The sequence below is a fragment of the Miniopterus schreibersii genome (genome assembly GCF_964146895.1).
Source record: "Miniopterus schreibersii genome assembly, chromosome: 3".
Classification (NCBI taxonomy): domain Eukaryota; kingdom Metazoa; phylum Chordata; class Mammalia; order Chiroptera; family Miniopteridae; genus Miniopterus; species Miniopterus schreibersii.
In genome coordinates this window covers 81705008-81723982 of record NC_138103.1, presented here as the reverse complement: position 1 = coordinate 81723982, position 18975 = coordinate 81705008, and the positions used below count along the sequence as shown (strand labels likewise).

Sequence of the window (18975 nt, the reverse complement as noted above, 5' to 3'; positions counted from 1 at the left end):
ATTGGGAATCGAACCCCGATCTCCTGGATCCTAGGTCGATGCTCAACCGCTGAGCCATGTCTGGCCAGGCCCAGGCCCAGAGTCTTGACAGGAGTTTGTCATCTAAATGCACTGAGCCTGGCAGCCTTCCATTTTTCCTACACAATACCTTCCTTTATGGAACTTCAGGAGCAAAGCCTGTGTTTGTCCTGGGATGGTCAGGAGTGCCACTGTGACAGGAGATCTCTGTGCAGGAAGGAAACTGGAGGGTGCGCCAGGATTAACACCTGTGAGGACTGGAAGGAAGAGACCTTGGCTGAGCGAGGACTGACCTATGCTGCAGGCCCAATAAGGGACTCAGCTGAGTTCTATGGGGAACTCCGTAGCTGGGAGGACCCCTGATGGCTGATAGAACCTCTCAGAGGAGTTATAGCCACCAACCCTCTCGGCAGCTGGAGGAAGGCATGCTCAGTCATCTGGGCACGCCGTGTGGCATCCATCCACTGCTGTGTGCTATGACAATAGCTGAGGGGTAGGAGAAGCCAAATCTTCATCGAAAGGCTCTCTGCTCTATAGTATATCTGAGCTCCCAACCCCCAGCTCTGTAGCATATGATCCTGGGTACCCTGAGACCCTTTCAAACAGTGTGATCTATTGAGTAGGTTTCCTGTGTCTTATGCTTAGTGTTCTGTTGTTTCTGGTTGATTTTCTTTTATGACTATGCTCAATTTTCTCCTCCGTCCCCTGCCCCTGTGGCACCATGACCACAGTAGTATCTCATATTTTAAAAGCAGTACTTCATATTTTATAAAAGTGGTTTATTTTACTTTTATTGTACTTTAATATATCTTCCTAATTTTATATAAATATTTAAATAACATAAATAAATTCAGATGAGCACAATGTGCACTCCCTATTTATACTCTATATGTTTGTCAAATTGCAAGAAAATAGCCAAGAATCTGAGTTTAAAATATCCTTCCTTCATTTTTAATAAAGGTTTTTTAAAGCTCTAGACATTATTGTGTTTGATATCATATGAATACTACCAAGAGAATTACTGATTTTCATTGATTTTAAAAGTAAGCATTACGTATAGTCTTGGATGATTATTTTGTTCATATGTGCACTTTAATTATAACTGAAATAGTGCAAGTCAAGTAAAAGCATATAGTCTAGAGGTTCAGGGGTTCATCTTTAATTGCTTTTCAATGAATTAACATTTCTTATTAAATGTATATTTTTATAACTAAATAGTTTCTTAATAGTTTCTAATATTGCCCATTTTGAATTATTTATAGAACACTTAAAATGTTACTCTTAAATTTCCTACCTTGACTTTAAAATCAGGTACCTGGGAGATAAATCTCACAGTAACTGAGATTCCCATCATGCAGTTCATTCAGCCCCATTGCCCCAGTTCACTTTTTCTTCACAGCCCGTAACGGGGTGGCCCGCGTGGGGAAGCCCCTGAAGTGGGAGGTGGGTGCCAGCTGGCCTTCGAGCCGGTTCGACTCAGTGACCGCATTGCTTCCTCCCCCAGGAATGGAGGCTGGACCCCGTGGACCTCCTGGTCTCCCTGCAGCACCACCTGTGGGATCGGCTTCCAGGTGCGCCAGCGGTCCTGCAGCAACCCCACGCCCCGACACGGGGGCCGGGTGTGTGTGGGACAGAACCGCGAGGAAAGGTACGGCCCGCTCTGCCCCAGCATCGCCATCCTCCACCTACTGTCATCCCAGTGCGGTCGGAGAATGTAGCTTAACCTATCTGTGGCATCCCTTTCTGTTGAGCCGAATTGTCCTCCTCTTATACTGACATCCTTAAATTTTGACCCAAGCCTTGTGTTGATAGATAGCATCGCTGGGCTGCTGTGGCCCCTGTGTGGTTGGCTCAGCTGAGCAATTCCCAACGGAGTGGAGATCCAGGGACTGGGGGCCCCCTGTCCCGATCTGTGCTGGGCTCCCTGGAGACTCAGCAAGTGAGTCTGCTGGATAAAGCTTGTGTTCCTTAGAATCCAGCTCCACCGGTCTCAAACCTACAGTTCTGTGTAGGACCGAAGGCGGCCCTGGGTCCAGATGAGTTGGCCAGATGAAGTAAAGTTCTCCATCAGAACTATATTAAGCAGCTGGGGCTTAGGTGAGGACATATTCACTCTTCTACTGCCAGATACCCTCCGTGAAGCTACAGTATCACCTAGAGTGAGGCCTTCTTTTCCATGTGTATTTGAAGCTTTCAGCATATCATGGGGGCATTTCAGTTCAGTCTTGCATTTGACAGTTTGTTAGAAACAGATTTATAGAATCAGACGTTTGATTTTGGCCTCATGAAACTACCCTCGTGATATTTCACTCTTTCTTGCATATTTAAAGTACATTTTCATTTATGGTTGTTGGAGAATATTCAAGTAGGTAATTTTCACATCACTTTCAGGATTCTTATTCTGCCATATTCCCATAAACTTATTGTATTGATCCCATGTGAAAGAAAATGACTTTCAATACCTTTTAATTAAAATGTAGTAAGGCTCATATCTAGGGATATGGATTCAATGGGAGCCTCATAAAATACTGTATGCAGTCATTCACTGTGTGATATATATTTATATAGACAATATAATATTTATATATTAGATTTATATACATTCTTATTGTACAGATAGTTCTCTACTAAGTATTTATTACAACCTCAAAACAACCAGACAATCATTTTTCTTTCTTCACTGTTTTCCTAAATTACCAATTAAGGTTTTATTCCTCTCACCTCAGAGGGGATGAAAGATGGTTTTTGCAAAGCAGGGTTGGTCATTTTTGAAGTAGTTCCCCCATGATACTCTTGCGAAAATATGTCATTTCTGAGCTGACGCTAGTTGATAAGTGAAAAGGCTGACTATAGGAGAGCAGTTTCCCTGCTATTTCTAAGCCTTGCAAGATTTAAAATTGGTTGAGAGTAAGCCAGTCAGAGAAAGACAAATACCTCATGATCTCACTTATATGTAGAATCTAATGAACAAAATAACCTGACAAACAAAATAGAAACAGAGGCGTAGATACATGGAACAGACTGGCAGCTGGCAGATGGGAGGGGGATTGAGGGACTGGATGAAAGAAGGCGAAGGAATTAAGCCAAAAAACATATATGTATAACCCACAGACACAGATAACAGAGTGGTGATAGCCCTTTCACATTTTTATGTATTTCTTACAGTACACATGTCTAGGTACCAAAATCTGTTTTACTAGTTATTATATAATAATATTACCACAAACTCAGCTGCCTAAACCCCACATGGTTATTAGATCACAGTTTCTGTGGGTTTGTAGCCTGGACACAATTTACCTGCATCCTTAGCTTCAGGATCTCATAAGGCTGCATCCAAGGAGTCGACCATGGCTGTGGTCTCATCTGAAGCTCGACTGGAGAAGGGTCTGCTTCCCAAATCCCATGGCTGTTGGCAGCATTTGGTTCCTTGTGTGCTGTTGGACTGAAGCTGTTAGATGCTGCTCTCGATTCCTTGCCACCTGAGCCTTTCCAACCTAACTCAAAGCCAGCACAGGAGAGTTTTCCTGAAATAAAAACATTACAATCTTATGTAACATAAGCATGGAAGTGATGTCCTATAATTTTTGCCGTATTCTATTAGTTAGGAGCAAGTCACAGGTTCCCCAACACTGAACGGGAGGGGATTATACAGGTGTGAATTCCAGGAGGTGAGGATCATGGGCGCCAGGTTAGAGTTAAGAATGAAAGGATTAAATGGGGGTTATTATAAGATTATTCTTTGTCTTCGTGAATAATATGATTATTCTTTGTCTTCATGTTTTTACTTAATCCTTAGTGAGCTCTTTGCAAGTCATTTCTCTCCCCTACTGGGTTCTCTTACCTTTTTCTTGGGGTAAAAATAAAAAGGATGGTGGACACAATGTATATAAAGATTCATCCTCTGGTGCCACAAAAGATACCATTATTTCAGTGTGGTTCAGCAAAGGGACAATCACTTAGAGAGACCAAGTTGAAAATAGTTCTGACGGGGCTCCGATTGATTCCAGCTAACACAGGTTGTAGTGAGAAGCTGCCGTGGACCTAACCAGAACAGAACACAACTTATAGCATAAAGAAATATGAAAAGAAACATGATACAGTGTTGAGAATCTAGTCTGTATGAGTTTATGAAAAGCATTTCTTTTCCCAGAGACTAAGTTTGTGGGAAAATGGTTAATTTATGGAGAAATATTGCTGGGTTATTAATTAACTTTTAAATGCAAAATGAGAATGAGCAGTCATGGGCAAAATTAAAATCTTAATTTTTAATGCATAATGAAATGCATCTGTGACCGTCAGTGATTTAAGATGCTAGAGATCCAAGAGAGCCCATAAAATTTCAAAAATATGTTATTTGGTAAAAGCCAGCTGCGTGTAGAGAACTAGTGCGATGAGGACCCAACAGCTGGCCCACTGTGCAGGTATCTGATCCATTAATAAAATTCCTTGAACAAGCAGAGTTTCCAGGATAACTAACCTTCAATTTCCACTTTTGTTTGTGACAAAGAAAGAGTAGTTTAACAAGGTGCGTCTCTTTGGAGCATGTGTTAGTTGGGGTGGGAGTCAAGAGACCAGGGGGGCACTTTTTCCTTGAAATGGCAAAAAATCAGAGGTAGGGGCTTGCAAGGGCTTTGCCACTAAGCAGGCTCTCTCTGCTGGATTTGTGAATAAAAACCCAGACATAACAGGACAGAGAGAGCCTACGAATGTTGCTTTCCTTCTTACCTCCCTGGCAGAGGGTGACACAGTCACAAAACCATGGCGTAGCTTTTCTCCTGGGACCACTGTAGAGGGAGAAGAGAAAGAAAAGGAAGACCACGTTGTGGTCTACCTTCAAATACAGCCAGATGTGGGACTGAGTAACACTGGTTGAAAGTTCTGTGCTCCATGCAGTTTTCAGGTTCTCCTGAAATGGATTTTTAGCTGTAACCACACACGGGGCATTCTCAAAGGTGGCCTGCTACAGGCAAATGTGAGAAAGTTTTGTACACTATGATTCATTTTTCTATGGGGAAATGGTAGCTCAGCTTTGTGCTTCTTATTAAAAGTCAATGGTCTTATATTTCCTTTGCTCTCCCTACTCTTTTATTGTTTGTTCGTGTTTTTGAAAGCTGAAATTAGGGCCAAGGCCTCTAGGATCTCCATCCCTTTTAAATGTTGGTGGATCGGCGTGGAAGGAGGAGGTGGTTATCTACTTCTCATTGAGAGAAGCTGCACGTGGAGATTTTGAGTTACATGCTGAGAGTTCTGATGTTCTGAGTTTTCTTGACTTACTGCTCCCAAATATGTTCTTAAAATAAACGGCAATTTCCTCTTGGAACAGTCCATGCACTAACACATATGTTAGTAATCTCTAAGCAGCCAGGTTCCTTTACTTATTGTAACTCTACACATTTGCACGGGCTTCCTAGGGTCATATTCCTTTAATCTATTGTATCTTTAATAGGATACAATATTCCTTTAATCTGTTGTACCTCTTTTGTCTAGAGGTCACACACTCTCTTCATTAGAAGGTCCTTCCCTTCTATGTCCTTGACCCTGAGCTCTGAGAACCAGGGCTCTGGGAGACTGTATGTGACTTCTTAAAGAGGGAAACCCAATGTTTCTTTTTGCCTCAAAAGTGGAAAAGATGAAAGAAGAGTGATGACTCTTCGGTTCCATTGGCTATTCTTTTTTTATTTTTAAGAATATTTTATTTATTTTTAGAGAGAGAAGAAGGGAGAGGGAGAGAGAGAGAAACATTGATGTGAGAGCACACCTGTCAGCTGCCTCCTACACGCCCTCTCCTGGGGATCAAACCTGCAACCTGTGGATGTGCCCTTGGCTGAAAAGCAAACCTGTGACCTCGTGGTGCACAGGATGACACCCAACCAACACTGGCCACACTGGCCAGGGCCCGTTGGCTACCCTTTTGTGTGAAAATTTAGAGAAACTAAACCCTTTGCCGGATTGGTTCTTGTCTTTCTGGAGGTTTCTTCTGCCAGGACCTAGCAACGCTGTCTCCTGGGAAGTAAGCATGCCTCCCATTTTCACTTGAGAGGCTGACTGCTGACCCTGCTGTCTGCCACTTTTCCTGTACCTTCACGCAGGTGCTGTATCTTACTCTCACTCTGCCGAGCCCCGTGTGCATCCCTTCCTCTCCTCCCGCCACCACCACCATGTCTGGCTGACTTGGACTGTCTCTCTTCGATTATTGCAATCTAGATTCTCCTGGCTGGTACTTGCTCCATCATATGCAGCTTAAGAAACCCTTGTATATTGGCTAAAAATCGGCAATATGAATGTGTATGTAGAATTATAGAGGTACATTCCATCATAAAAATAGGACCAGTATTTGTAAATAGCAATTCAGCTCTTTTTGGATAACAAGTAGTCTTAAATTAAGGTTGGACATCATTCTAGGTGTGTGTAAATAAATTTTAAAATGCAGTAACCTATGCAATATATAGCATGAAGCTTTATGCTTAAATCAGGCTCTAACTTTTCTTTAACTGATTATATAATAGGAGTATGAGCCTTATTTGCTTCATGGATGAGAAATGAAATCCAAATACACTTGGGCTGATTCTATATTCATAACCTGCTTTATCTTTCAATGTTTGTGTTTAGAAGATAAATGCCCTACCTAGGTATTTTCTATGTGTTCTCATTTTTGGGTGTCTATTTGAAGGGTTTTGTTTTGTTTGTGTCTCCTTTAATTGGCTGCACAGGAAGATCCATTCTGCATTGTGAGTTTAGCATTTTCTTCATTGTCTCCCGTGCATCCCATTGTCTGTGCACACACGGCATGGCCAGCGCCACATCTGCCCCCTTTACTGAGCAACCACTTCAAATGCAAACGCCCCTCCACACCGAGCATGCCCATGTGTCCAGCATCTGGTGCAGGGACGGAGCCCGGAAGGCCTGGGGCCTCACGTTACACTAAGCAGGTTGCTTTTCGTCTTGGTTTCCCCATTACAGATACTGCAACGAGCATCTGCTGTGCCCCCCGCATGTGTTCTGGACAGGCTGGGGTCCTTGGGAGCGGTGCACCGCCCAGTGCGGTGGCGGCATTCAAGCTCGCCGCAGGACTTGCGAGAACGGGCCTGACTGCGTGGGCTGCAATGTGGTGAGTAGAGCCCCCCTCATGCCCAGCCCACAGCCTCGACCCGGGGCAGCAGAGCCGGCACACACTGGATGTTTTCATGCCCCAGTGCCCCGAACACACAAGATACACGCAAGCGCTTAGTGCCCCACAAATACTAAATGACCCGACAGTGGATGCTTGGTACGCACTAGATATTCTGCAGACATTAAATTCGCAATAGACACTAGATGTTCTGTAGACACTGAATGCCCTGTACACATGACATGTCCAGGCACTAGGGGCTCTGCACGCACTAGATGCTGTGAGTCAGACAGGCTCCTCTGGTAAATGAGAATGTTTGCAGGGAATACTGGAAATTCAGAGCATCCTGGAAGCTTCCTGAATTAAATATTCTCAGATGGGATAGGCCGCCGCAGGAGTTTTTCAGTCCCCATTTCTGAGCCATGACAATAGCTTCCTCCTGCTTGACTCTGGTCAGTATATTTGGTTTGGGGACAGGAGATGAGGTCCTTATACTGAACTCACACTGAGGTGTAGAGTGCAGGGTGAACCCAGGACCCTGAGGAGTGACAAACTCTGTGGGATCATCGTCAGAGCCCAAAGGTGCCAATTCAGAGGGAATGAAAGATAACTCATGGTTTTGTTTCTCTTCTGCCTGAGCAGGTCATATTTCTTTTAACACTTTAAACTCTCAAATAAAATTCCCCTCACACGAGCACCTTCCCAAAGCCCTGTTGCTGCTCCTCCTGCACCATCTGTCGGGGTGACTGGGCCCTGAAGGCTGCTGGGCTTGGACTTCATTTGCCATCCCTTGGGGCTGACACTCCAGAGTGGATGCTGAGATGGTGGGGGCATTTGGGAAACGTTCAACATGAAAAGGTCTGGCTGGGCATCCCTGCGGGCTGATCTTCCCAGGTGGTTTTTGCAGCAATCTGGTCCCTTAGCTGAGATGCTGAGCGATGCTTCTGTGCTGCTGTAAAGCTTGTTTTTGTGAGAAGCAAAACCCACGCACCCCAGACAGCTTTGGGAAATTCGGAGAGAGGAATAAGGTTATGAGGCGCTTTGTCAGATATACTCCAACCCAAGGAGACCTCTGTTCCTGGGCCTGGCAATTAGATTTCTTTCCTCTGCACTGGCAGGTGCTGCAGTAGCTTTAATAGAAGCTATTACCGATTACAGAGGCACTTCTTTCCAGGTCAGCCCCAACTAAATGTCAACCATGAAAGATCTTAGTGTCCAATTTGCGATGATATGTTTATTGATAATTCAGATGCTGATATTTAAAATTATGTATTAATACATAAAGGGTAAATCTGTGAACATTCTCTTGTTCTTGGAAAACAGTTCAAATGTGGTAGCTCTATTCTTTGCTGAAATATATCATTTCCTGTTCCCAGAGGCTTGGCACCAGAGCCTGGGATCTTCATGCCCTTATCAGGCTGTGTCCTGTCTGCTGGGAAACCACAGGGATGCAGACCAGAGCTGATCTTGCAATTTAGTTTCTAAAACTTTGCAATATAAACAACTCAAAAAATTTCAAGTCATTCATTTTCTTATTGCACATTCACTTCAATAATTCCATTTAGAACAGTTTAATGAAAGAAAAATTATATTAAGGAAAGTGTAGCATATCTTCAATGTAGTCACTGGATGGTGTGTGCATGTGTGTGTGAGATATACCTGGGTATAAATGTGAAAATTGAGTGTTTTCCAAAAATGTTAATGTACTTATTGCTTTATTTGTGTCCAAGTTCACAGAATTATGGTTTATGAGAAAAATATAACACAAATTTTCAAATCCAGAGAAATTTCATGCAGATCTTCAGTGAGCCTAATGTCAGTTCTTCAGTAATTAATTAATTAGTTAATTCATTCATTCATTTATATTTCCCACCAAAGTTACTCTGTTGGCTGTGTACTGCCAGGAAGGCGTTGTTTTGGCACAATGACACAATCTACTCTTTTATGGTCGAAGCACAAACTTTATTTTCCTTCCCACTTGGCTTTTCCTATTTATCCCAGTGTCTATCTCCTCGAAGGCAGGAACGCCAGCCCAAGCCCATTGGGGAACATAAGCAGGGTGAGGGAAGGGCTTGGTTTCTTTGGATTGCTTAGAAAATGTACCTGATCAATTAAATAATAGCGATTTAAAGTGATATGTTGATCTTTGCATTCTAGCTGGAATTTATAAAGTTTTGGCCACAAAGTATGCTTCCTTTTAATGGAGGTGTTTGTCAAGATTGTAGCTGTAAGTATAAGTAACATTGATTTTAGAGTCATGAAGTTGATTATCTGCTTGTCAGTAAGTATCTCACTGGATGACAGGTCGGCTGATATTTCTGAGTCTCAGTCTCCCCTAAGAAGGTTGTGACAGCTCCCTCCCTCCCATAACTGCTTAAGTGTCATATTTGGTGAAGGCGTGAGGTTCTGGCTAACGTCTTACCTTTCCAGCCTTTCCAGCTTATTAAAAATGGTAGCATGCTAATGAAATGTTATTTATATAGTAAAGGACATGTTTGTGGAAAGTAAAAGAACTTAAATTTCTTGAGTGTTACAGCAGCTTATAGAGAAAGAGTTGATTTCAAGTTCAAGTATGAACAGTGTACTTGTGAATCTTTTCTTGCTCTGACATTTTAGAACAAATTTTACAAAAAGATTTTCCAAGTTTCACCTGTGAAACTTGTATGTCCTGTCTGAACAAATCTCCAAGACTTTATTTAAACATCAGTAACAGAGGTTCAGTTCGGACAGTTAAGGACCCTCATTGAGAGCTATTTGTTTTGTGTGTGAAATTCTGCTCTTTAAGTGCCAAATCTTGATATCTCCTCAAGATCCTGATTTCATTTCTTTTGGATAAATATGCAGAAATGACCTTGCTGGTTCATATGGCAGATCCTTTTTTAATGTCTTGAGGAAGCTCCATATTATTTTCCCTAGTGGCTGCATCATTTTGCATTATTGGCATCAACACACCATTTCAGGGGAGGAAAGTTCTATTCTTGAATGATATTACAATAAGGACAACTGACATTTTATATTTTATTTAAAATTATTTTAAAATTAATACTTTATATTGATGTTTTATATTAAATATAAATATTATTTTATATTAATTACATTTGACATTGTTTTGATAATATCTAGAAACGTAATGGTAATTGTTAGATCAAGTCTTACATATCCTGGCACTGCATAAAAAACTGTAATTGAGTGTACTTTAGTTATTATTTAGGCCTGTTATCTTTGTGTTATCCTGTTTCAGTTTACATTGAAATCTTGTGTTATATAGCAAAATACTTAACTTTTATCAAGACCTACTGTATACCATACACTCTACTAAGAGCAATTAAAATTTATTATGTTTATGCTTCCTGTACACCTGCTAGGGATTGACACTTTTTACATTATTACTTCTACTTGGGGGTGGGAAAACTCAACTTGAGAAAGATTAATGAGCTTGGCCAGTAATAAGTTGTTAGTAGGTGGCTGGGCCAGCCTTTGAGATCTGGATCCCTGGGCACAAATAGAATTTAATGACAAGACTCCATTTGCATAACTTTTGTGCTCAGTGTTAAGTAATAAATGATAGGTCTTTATTTTATTTATTCTTATTGACTACTAAGTGTTTCTTAAAAGAAAGAGGAACTTTACTGTCTTTGGAAAGCAGTTCTCTCATTCATTAGCACCTCGATTTTCATACTGTTGTGATCATGTGTTCTCAGCCAACCATGAGACTGTTATGAGCATGGAAATTAATCAAAGATAAACTCCTAACAAGTTTAATTTGGTTTAGCCTGAACATTACAACACATGAAAGGGAAAAAGACGTAAAATGTTATGTTATATAAATAGGATTGCTTCTGAGGTTAATGTAACTCAAGATTTTCTCAAAGGCTTAGCGGATGTGTGAAAGAATAGAGTTGAAACCGTGTCAGATACAGCAAAGGTCATTCCAAAACAGAAACAGACTCGGTATTGCCAGCCCCAGCCCCATATTTATGACTGAAATATCACACACAGTGTAAAACCATTGACCAAAAACTATGATATATGATATCAACAGGCAGCATAGGAGAGACACCTAATTCCTACAAAAGATCCAGACCACAGAAGGCCCGGAAAGGTCAAGGAGAAAGATATTAAATTCAATACACGTTGTCAAAGGGATTCTATGGAGGTTAAATCAGAGTTGACATAACGTACTAAAAATTGTTTATGTCACTATGGATAAATTTAAGAGCAAGTGAAACCTGGCAATTGGAAGTTTAAATAGGTTAAGATGTATAAAAATAATGACAGTGTTACAGAATACCTCAGTTTGTGCAGGACATTGGAGATTGCAAAATATTTTAGAAATGTCATCTCATGCATTCCTGATTTTCCAAACAAGAAAATCAGGGCCCAGAGAAAACTAGTTACATACCTAAAACTCTGTGGCTAGCAGAGCAAGACCCCATAGCCAGGTCTTCTCCCCCTAAGGTCCTTAAAGGTCCAGGATACTGTAGCTTCCTCAGAAAACACTGGGGCAAGAACTGTGAGATTGACCGTCAGTAGCTAATATCCCACACCCACAAAGCCAGATGGATTCAAAGAGCAGTTATTAGAAAGACTCATTTCCTTTCCTCTGAAATTGATAAAGTGATCTCTGATGCCCCCTTTATTATTATTATTATTATTATTATTATTATTATTATTTTAGTATTAAAATTTCTTTAAGAAAATCGCAGCTTCTTGCAATGACACCTACTTCTATTCAGATGGGACAGCTGGCATCTCATTTCTGCATAACATATAGAGGAAATATAAACTGTGAGGAATGAAAGTTTTTAAAGCTGAACAAGTAGTTTTTACATTGGCTGCATACTAGCTCTGGCTCTCCATTTCTTTTTTATTCATAGTTAGTGTTTCTTCAGTTCCAGACTGGTTTTCTCGAGCCCCATGGTCTTGCCATGGAGAAGGGACACATTTCTGTGCGCAGGTACCTAGGAAGTTCTCTGCTTGTGCAACTTGTGCAATGAGTTTTATTTCCTTTTGTTGCCTTTATACAATATAAGCCCAGCATATGCTAGACGCCAGGTACTTGAACCTTGCCAGTTTCTCACTAAATTATGTGGTTAGTTAAAAGTGTTATTATTTCACTTTGGGCCAAGATCCACTTCCCCGCATTTACTTGCTGCCCCTAACAGTACCCTGAGAGCTCAGTCCCACATGCTGGCCTCTTGCCGGGCTCCTTGCGTGGGCTACTTCTTGAGGTGTCTACTTTCTCCTTTCCTTCCCGGCTATGGAAGCTGCCTCTCAAATGCCACTTCACAACCGACAATGAAAGGCATGCTCTTCCTTAATTGCTGTATCTGTTGGCGACGATCTAAAACTTTCATGTGATCCATTACCAGCAGAGCTCAACAAAGGACCTTGATCTTCATGAAGAATGTCACAGTATGAGCTCTTCCAGGGCACTGTGCTTGTAAAATGCATTTGCTTATATTTCCAAATATTCTTCTGCCTGGGAAAGGATTGGCCTCCCTGGCTGAACCTTGCTATGATACCTTCATAAGTGTGGGAATGAAAATTTGCTTTCTTTTTGTTATATGTCAAAAAGAATGAACTTCAGTTATTAAAGATGTTCAGAGTAAAAAATGTCACATTTTGTTAAAAGAAGCTTGATTATCTTGGAAGAATTAATATCAGTTCATAAAATCAAGTGGTCCAGCGGGTAGCCACAAAAGTGTAAGTTTTCTGAAATTCAGCACTGGAAGTCTGGCAATCAAGTTTAAGAATGATGCATGATGCAGAGGGAGAGGAAAGAAAAATGATGGATTATAGGAATTAATCCATCAAAAGCCTGTCTCTAGAACATATGAATTATCTGCAATCTTGGAAATTGCAATTGATATGGAGGTCTGGAGGATTTCACAAAAATGTTTTATTTATACAGTTTTAAGAGTCTGTTGCACAGATTTCTGTGGTTCTACAAAATAACAGGCTTGTTTCTGCCTATAATAATTCCAATACAGTAATTGCAAAGTTAATTGAAAGGAGACGCTGTCATGAATAGAGGTCTTATGCTATAAAAGTGACTTAAGTGAGACACAGAGAAAGATTTTTCTTTTACAGTTTACCAATAGCTTCCCTGATAAAGCTTTTCCTATACCTGACACTAAAACACCTAAATGTACTTAGGGAAACACCAAGTCAGTATTCTTACTTATAACAATTTCCACTAAATGGCCATGAGTTTAAAAATCTTTTGTAGGTCTACATGAATACATAGTATCCACAGAACAAATGAATTTTTTAAAGGCATAACAAGTGCCCAGTTGTCATTATTTAAAAGAGGCAACCCCAGGTCTCTGTTTTAAATTATGCCAGATTTTTAACTGCTACAAAATGAATAATTAAATATGGCTTTCTAAATTTAAAAAGCCTTAGTAGATGTTCCTCCAAACACAGTCAGAGAATATTCTTTTCTAAATGCATCTTCCATCTTTAACTGTAGCCCTGCTGACACTATTGGGCTAATCATGGATTATCTATCCATAGAGAATGTTCCTTCAGTCGTCTGGTTGATTTGATGTCCCTGCTAAATTGGGCACTTATTTTGGTCAATTTCGGTAGCTCACCTTGTCTGCTTCTAGTTGCGCTGAGCATTTGCCACTACAATTAAGGAGAAGGCAGTCTTAATTTTTAAAAAGCAATTTGGTTATCCAGGCAAATTGGCTTTTCCATGATGTGCTAAGATGCTGTGTCTCTCACTGGAAGACAAGGGCTTCCTGTGGGCGGTGAAGGGGAAATTTGCAGCATCAAGTTGGAGCTCTTTCATTGATTTCCTTCTTTGGGTACTTCTGTCTCCCCTCCAATTTTTAAAAATCCTATTTCAGTCCAGCACCACACTGCACAGGCTGGAGCTATGTTTCCAGGCGTTATCATGCATTACAGCAGCTTGGGCTGTGACTGTGTGAGAACATTCTCCGACTCGGCCATCCCAATCTGAGACCTGTGGCTCCACATTGGTAGTAACTGCTCAGCCAACCTACAGAGAAGGTGGAGAGAAGCAGGGAGCTGACCCATTATAGGTACCATGTTAGAGAAGCCAGCATTGCATCAGCTCTAAAACCCTCTAAAATCAAGGAAATATGCAAGCAAACAAAACCTGGTGAGACATCCCTTTAAGGAAGGCTGTGTCATTTACTTAATTGATTGTGCTGCTGTGGGGTGGTCTGCCTTTGGTTTACTCAGGCTTGCAAGATCTGCATACATCACAGTCTGGGACGATGTTTGCCTGAGCTCACGCTGACATAACCAGAACCTGAGCATCTTGATTTTTTACCCATATCACTCCGTCATTGTTTAATAAGTATTAAGATTAAGCTTCTCGCCCCTGATGGGCCTTGTGGATGGCAGGGGGAGTAAGGGAATCACGGTGCGTACTTAGAACTGAGGACAGAGTCCTCACTTGAGGAGCTTGAATGGAATTGGTCTGTGTATCACTTTGTTCAATGCCTTGTTTTTATTTTAAGTGCTGTTGTTCACAATATACTTTAATACCAATTTCCACATGGCATGGAGGGGCGTGTTGTAGAATTAGTTCACATGTATACAGGTGCAGCCAGAAGATTTTCAAATGAGCTTCTATCACATTATACATGTCTTTTGGTTTGGCTCATGGCAGGCAGTTCTTCCTTTTGGAGAGGTAAGCTAAGTGTTTAATTACATCAACGATACGTTTTAATTAGTGTTTTACTTAAGATTTGCATTTCACATTTTATTATTTCATACGAGTGCCTCCAATGAAATTATTGAACATGTATAATTTCAGTTGTTAAAACAATTCACGCACATAATAATTTTCAAAGCAACTTGTAATTAAGTAAAGAAGGAAGTGACAGATGTTGGAGCATGAAAAAGTGGTTTAAAAACATTGAATATTTTCACAGATACCATCGTTTCTTTCTTCTCAAGTGCAATCCTCTTAGTAATCCTAGAATTTTCTAAGAGCCTTAGTCTACTTCAGACCTCTTCTGTGTGAATACAAGAGGGAATATAAGAAGCTCGTGCTACACTTAGATATTATAATCTTTGTGAATGGAAACACAGTGCTACAATTAGAAGCTTTCAACATTTGTCAGAAAAGAATAAAAGCCTAATTATTTTGCTCTGTGGTCCGACGATGTGCCCCAAAGAGACATTCTTTAGAACAGTTGTCTCTTCCTTTCACTCCACGGCATGTTTTTTCTAGATCTCTTTGACTTGCAGAATCTCATGAGGTTCTGGTTTGAAAGAAAGAGTTGCAATAAAGACACTTAAAGTTGGAATTGGCTCAGACCATGTCACATTCTCGCATTACTTTATAAGCCGTGCTGCGTGAGAAAGTAACATCTCACACCCTCCTCTTTGGCATCCTGCTCGTTGCATGATGTGAAACATTTCCCACATCTGTTCCAGTCCATCCTAGTCCCATGAAACCGCGCAGTTTGAGGCGATTAAAGAGCAGTCTTCCAAGGAGCTCTAGTGTCATCCTGTGGGGGAGAGAGAGGGCAGGGACTGCAAGAAGGAAGCTGTGGAATCTACTCATAAACGGATTCAGGCTCCGCACATGAAACCAGAAGCACAGGAGCCATAGCTTCTCAACTGAGAGTGAGAGAAATAGAGGAGCAACCAGATGGAATCCAGGCCTCATGAGGAGCCCTCTGATGCTCTCCAGGCAGCTTCCCTTATGAAGCTTTTTAAATTGATTTCTTTCTCTTATCCTTTTGCAACTGCTAATACCATTTAGTACGAGGACCCTGACATCTGAAAGGGAAAGGAAGGAAAGAACTGCCTGCTGCGTGAGCCTTCTTTGAGAATTAATGTGTCTAATGCTTGGTGTGATCTCCTATGGCATTGTTCATTTCTAAATAGTTTTACATATAGAAGGAAAAAACATCCCCAGTGACTTCGGTTACTGGTCCATGTCTCTCCCCCTAGTCTTTGTAGAATTTTCAGATCTTTTCACCTGTGTACCTAGTTCACCAAAAATGCTGAATACCTATTATGTGTACACAACTGTCCTACGGACTATAGAGGATGCACAGATGCAGGCACTAAAACTCCTAACCTCAGAGACATGACTTTCTAGCTTAAGAGAAAAAATATAAATCAAATGGCTAGAATGTAAGGAAGAAGCTAGGAATGCCAGTGGAGCAAGGAAGAGAAAACAGCTAGTCCGCAGGAGGGAGAGGTTATCTGTGGCTGGGTGGGTCAAGGCCACCCACGAGGTGTGGCCAGGATTTGGCCAAGTTGAAAGGGGAGTGGGAGCTTCTGTGCCAAAGGAACATGAGTGGAGAGTGTGGATCAAAGGATGTGAGGTACACACTGAGAGCCCTAAGTGGCATCGTTTGGGTGACTTGAGGATGTGTAAAATTATGTGGCCAGACAGATTTGGAAAATCAGTTGTTTCATTTCTAAAGGTCTTGAGCACCAGGCTGCAGGGTGCATAGTCATTCAGCTCTCACCGACTTGCAATTGCAGTTACATAATTGGAGATATGCTAACTTTCGTCGGTTAATACTTCCATGGTGCAACACTATCCATGATTTCAAACATGCAAGCTCCGGCATGCTTTTTAATTATTTTTCCCTTTCAGGGGGATAAAATCATGTTGGTTTTCTGAAGGAAGCTATCTGATATATACAAAACCCTAAAGACTCCTCTAAAAAACTATTAGAAACAATAATCATATATAGTTAAGTTGCAGGATGCAAAATCAATACACAAAAATCCACTGCATTCCTATATACTAACAATGAAACTTCAGAGAAAGAAAAAAAAAAAATTATCTTGCAATTGCAACAAATAGAATAGAATACCTAGGAATATATTTAACAAAGAATGTGAAAGACATATATACTGAAACTACAAAGCATTATTAAAAGAGATTGAAAAAGACACAGTGAAATGGAAAGATATTTTCTATTCATGAACTGGAAGAATCAACATAGTTAAAATGTCCATACTACCCAAAGCAATAAACAGACTTAATGCAATCCCCATCAAAATCCCAATGTCATTTTTTAAAGAAATAGAGCAGAAAATCATCAGATTTGTATGGAACCACAAAGCATATCAAATGGCCACAGCAATCCTGAGAAAAAAGAGTGAAAACAGAGGTATCACACTATGTGACTTCAAATTATGCTATAGAGCTACAATAATCAAAACAGCATGGTATTGGCATGAGTCACACCATGAGGGGATTCTGGTCAAGAGAAACCCCATTTTGTCTTGAACCAAATTGTTAACTTTTAAAATTCTGGCACTTGACCTTTTACTTGTATCTTTGCAAAAAAATAATATAATTAATGGGAGTTATAAGGCCTTTCCCAGTAAACATTGTACCTTGTTCCTTCAAACGATTCACAACTTCCTTTTTGTTGCTTTTAGGCTGATATTTGCATAGGAGAGGCCTCTGAGTAGGTGTGGCTATGAGTTTACTATAAAATTACTGGGTTTTACCTCATTTGCTTGAAAGGAATCTGAATTAACTTCCAAAAAAGTGATAAAGTTTAAAAATACACATTTTCCACATAAATATTTACAACAGGATGAGTGCTCACAAGAAAGTTTTGCAATTCTTGCCCTTTGTGGACATTTTATTTACATCTCAGTGGAGGGCACATAATTTGCTCGGCATCATTGTGAATTGCTAATCTTGTCCTCCTAACTGTCAGGGTGAAATGAAATCATTGGTGAGCCTGAAGTTAGAGAAAGCTGGAGGATGCTTTTCCACTAGAGAGATGAGGTGCCCCAGCAACTTGGGGACATTTGCAGAGTGCACCCTGGGATTTGAAGTGCCCAGGTACAGGCGCTCTGTCTGTGTGGCTCATCACTGCATCCTCAGCAGCTTCTCAGTGACTGGCACAAAGTAGCTGCTGAATGAATAACATAAAATGCCTTGGCAGCATTCAAATTAAGGGAGAACCATCACAAATTCTGACAAGTGGCAGAGATCAAACATTCGCTCAGGAAGTCCCTAAATGATCATCATCATTTTTGTAGTAACACATGCAGAGAAAGGACGGTTCTTCAACATTTTAAGTTTTATTTGTATCTCTCTCCCTCAAACATTTGGCTGCCTTTTCTCATGGCCACCTTTTACAGAGGGGACAAGTATCAAAAGTTAGAGCTGGATAGAACAGCAGGGGGCCTGAGCAGTAGACCAAGAGGGACATTTGTTTTGAAGCGAGGTTTTCTGTAGCAAGTTCCCCCACGCTCATGTGTCCAGTGGTTGAGTTGTTTGGTGAATGATGTTGACCCTGAGGATTAGAAATGGTTAATATCCAGGAGCACTGCTAACCAGTAAGGTACCTTTGTGTATGAATCTGAGCAAGTTTTCCTTCTGCGGGTCACAATGCCACAGGCTCAGGCCTTGGCAGACAGCCAGCATGATTTTATGCATAGAACAGTGCCCCTTCCTCTAAGTGCAGGCAGCCCCGTGCCAAGGCTTGCAGTTAGGAGAAGATGCCGGCAGAATTGCAGCCCTCACCCCCCCACTGCCAGGATCTTTTGTGCAGTGGGTATATTGTGCAACCTTGTGCAACGTTAATTCATTAGGATTTAAGTAGAAATGAAAATTATACATAATATTTACATTTCACTTATGTTCATATGTTCATATTCATAGTATGACATGATCGTCAAGTGGAGAATCTTGTAAATAATACACTTTGTATTAAGAAGATTAGGAGAGAAAGAATGTCATAGGCATTTCAATAGATGCAGAATAAATGTTTGATAAAAACTCAACACTCATTCATAATAGTTTAAAAAAGTCAACAAACAGAGTGGATGGGAGCGTCTCTAACCTTTTGAAGGTTACTCTTAAAGCATTACAG

General features: G+C 40.8%; 1 protein-coding gene across 3 annotated transcripts in view; it reads left to right on the top strand.

Annotated features, from left to right (window-relative positions):
• The window catches only part of SEMA5A (semaphorin 5A), a 362170-nt gene that overhangs the window by 315286 nt on the left and 27909 nt on the right, over positions 1-18975 (top strand). For all 3 annotated transcript variants that reach the window (XM_081133220.1, XM_081133222.1, XM_081133221.1), the window contains exons 15-16: positions 1523-1666; positions 6979-7126. In XM_081133220.1, coding sequence (XP_080989346.1) covers positions 1523-1666; positions 6979-7126 — 292 coding nt within the window. The remainder of the gene's footprint in view (positions 1-1522; positions 1667-6978; positions 7127-18975) is intronic.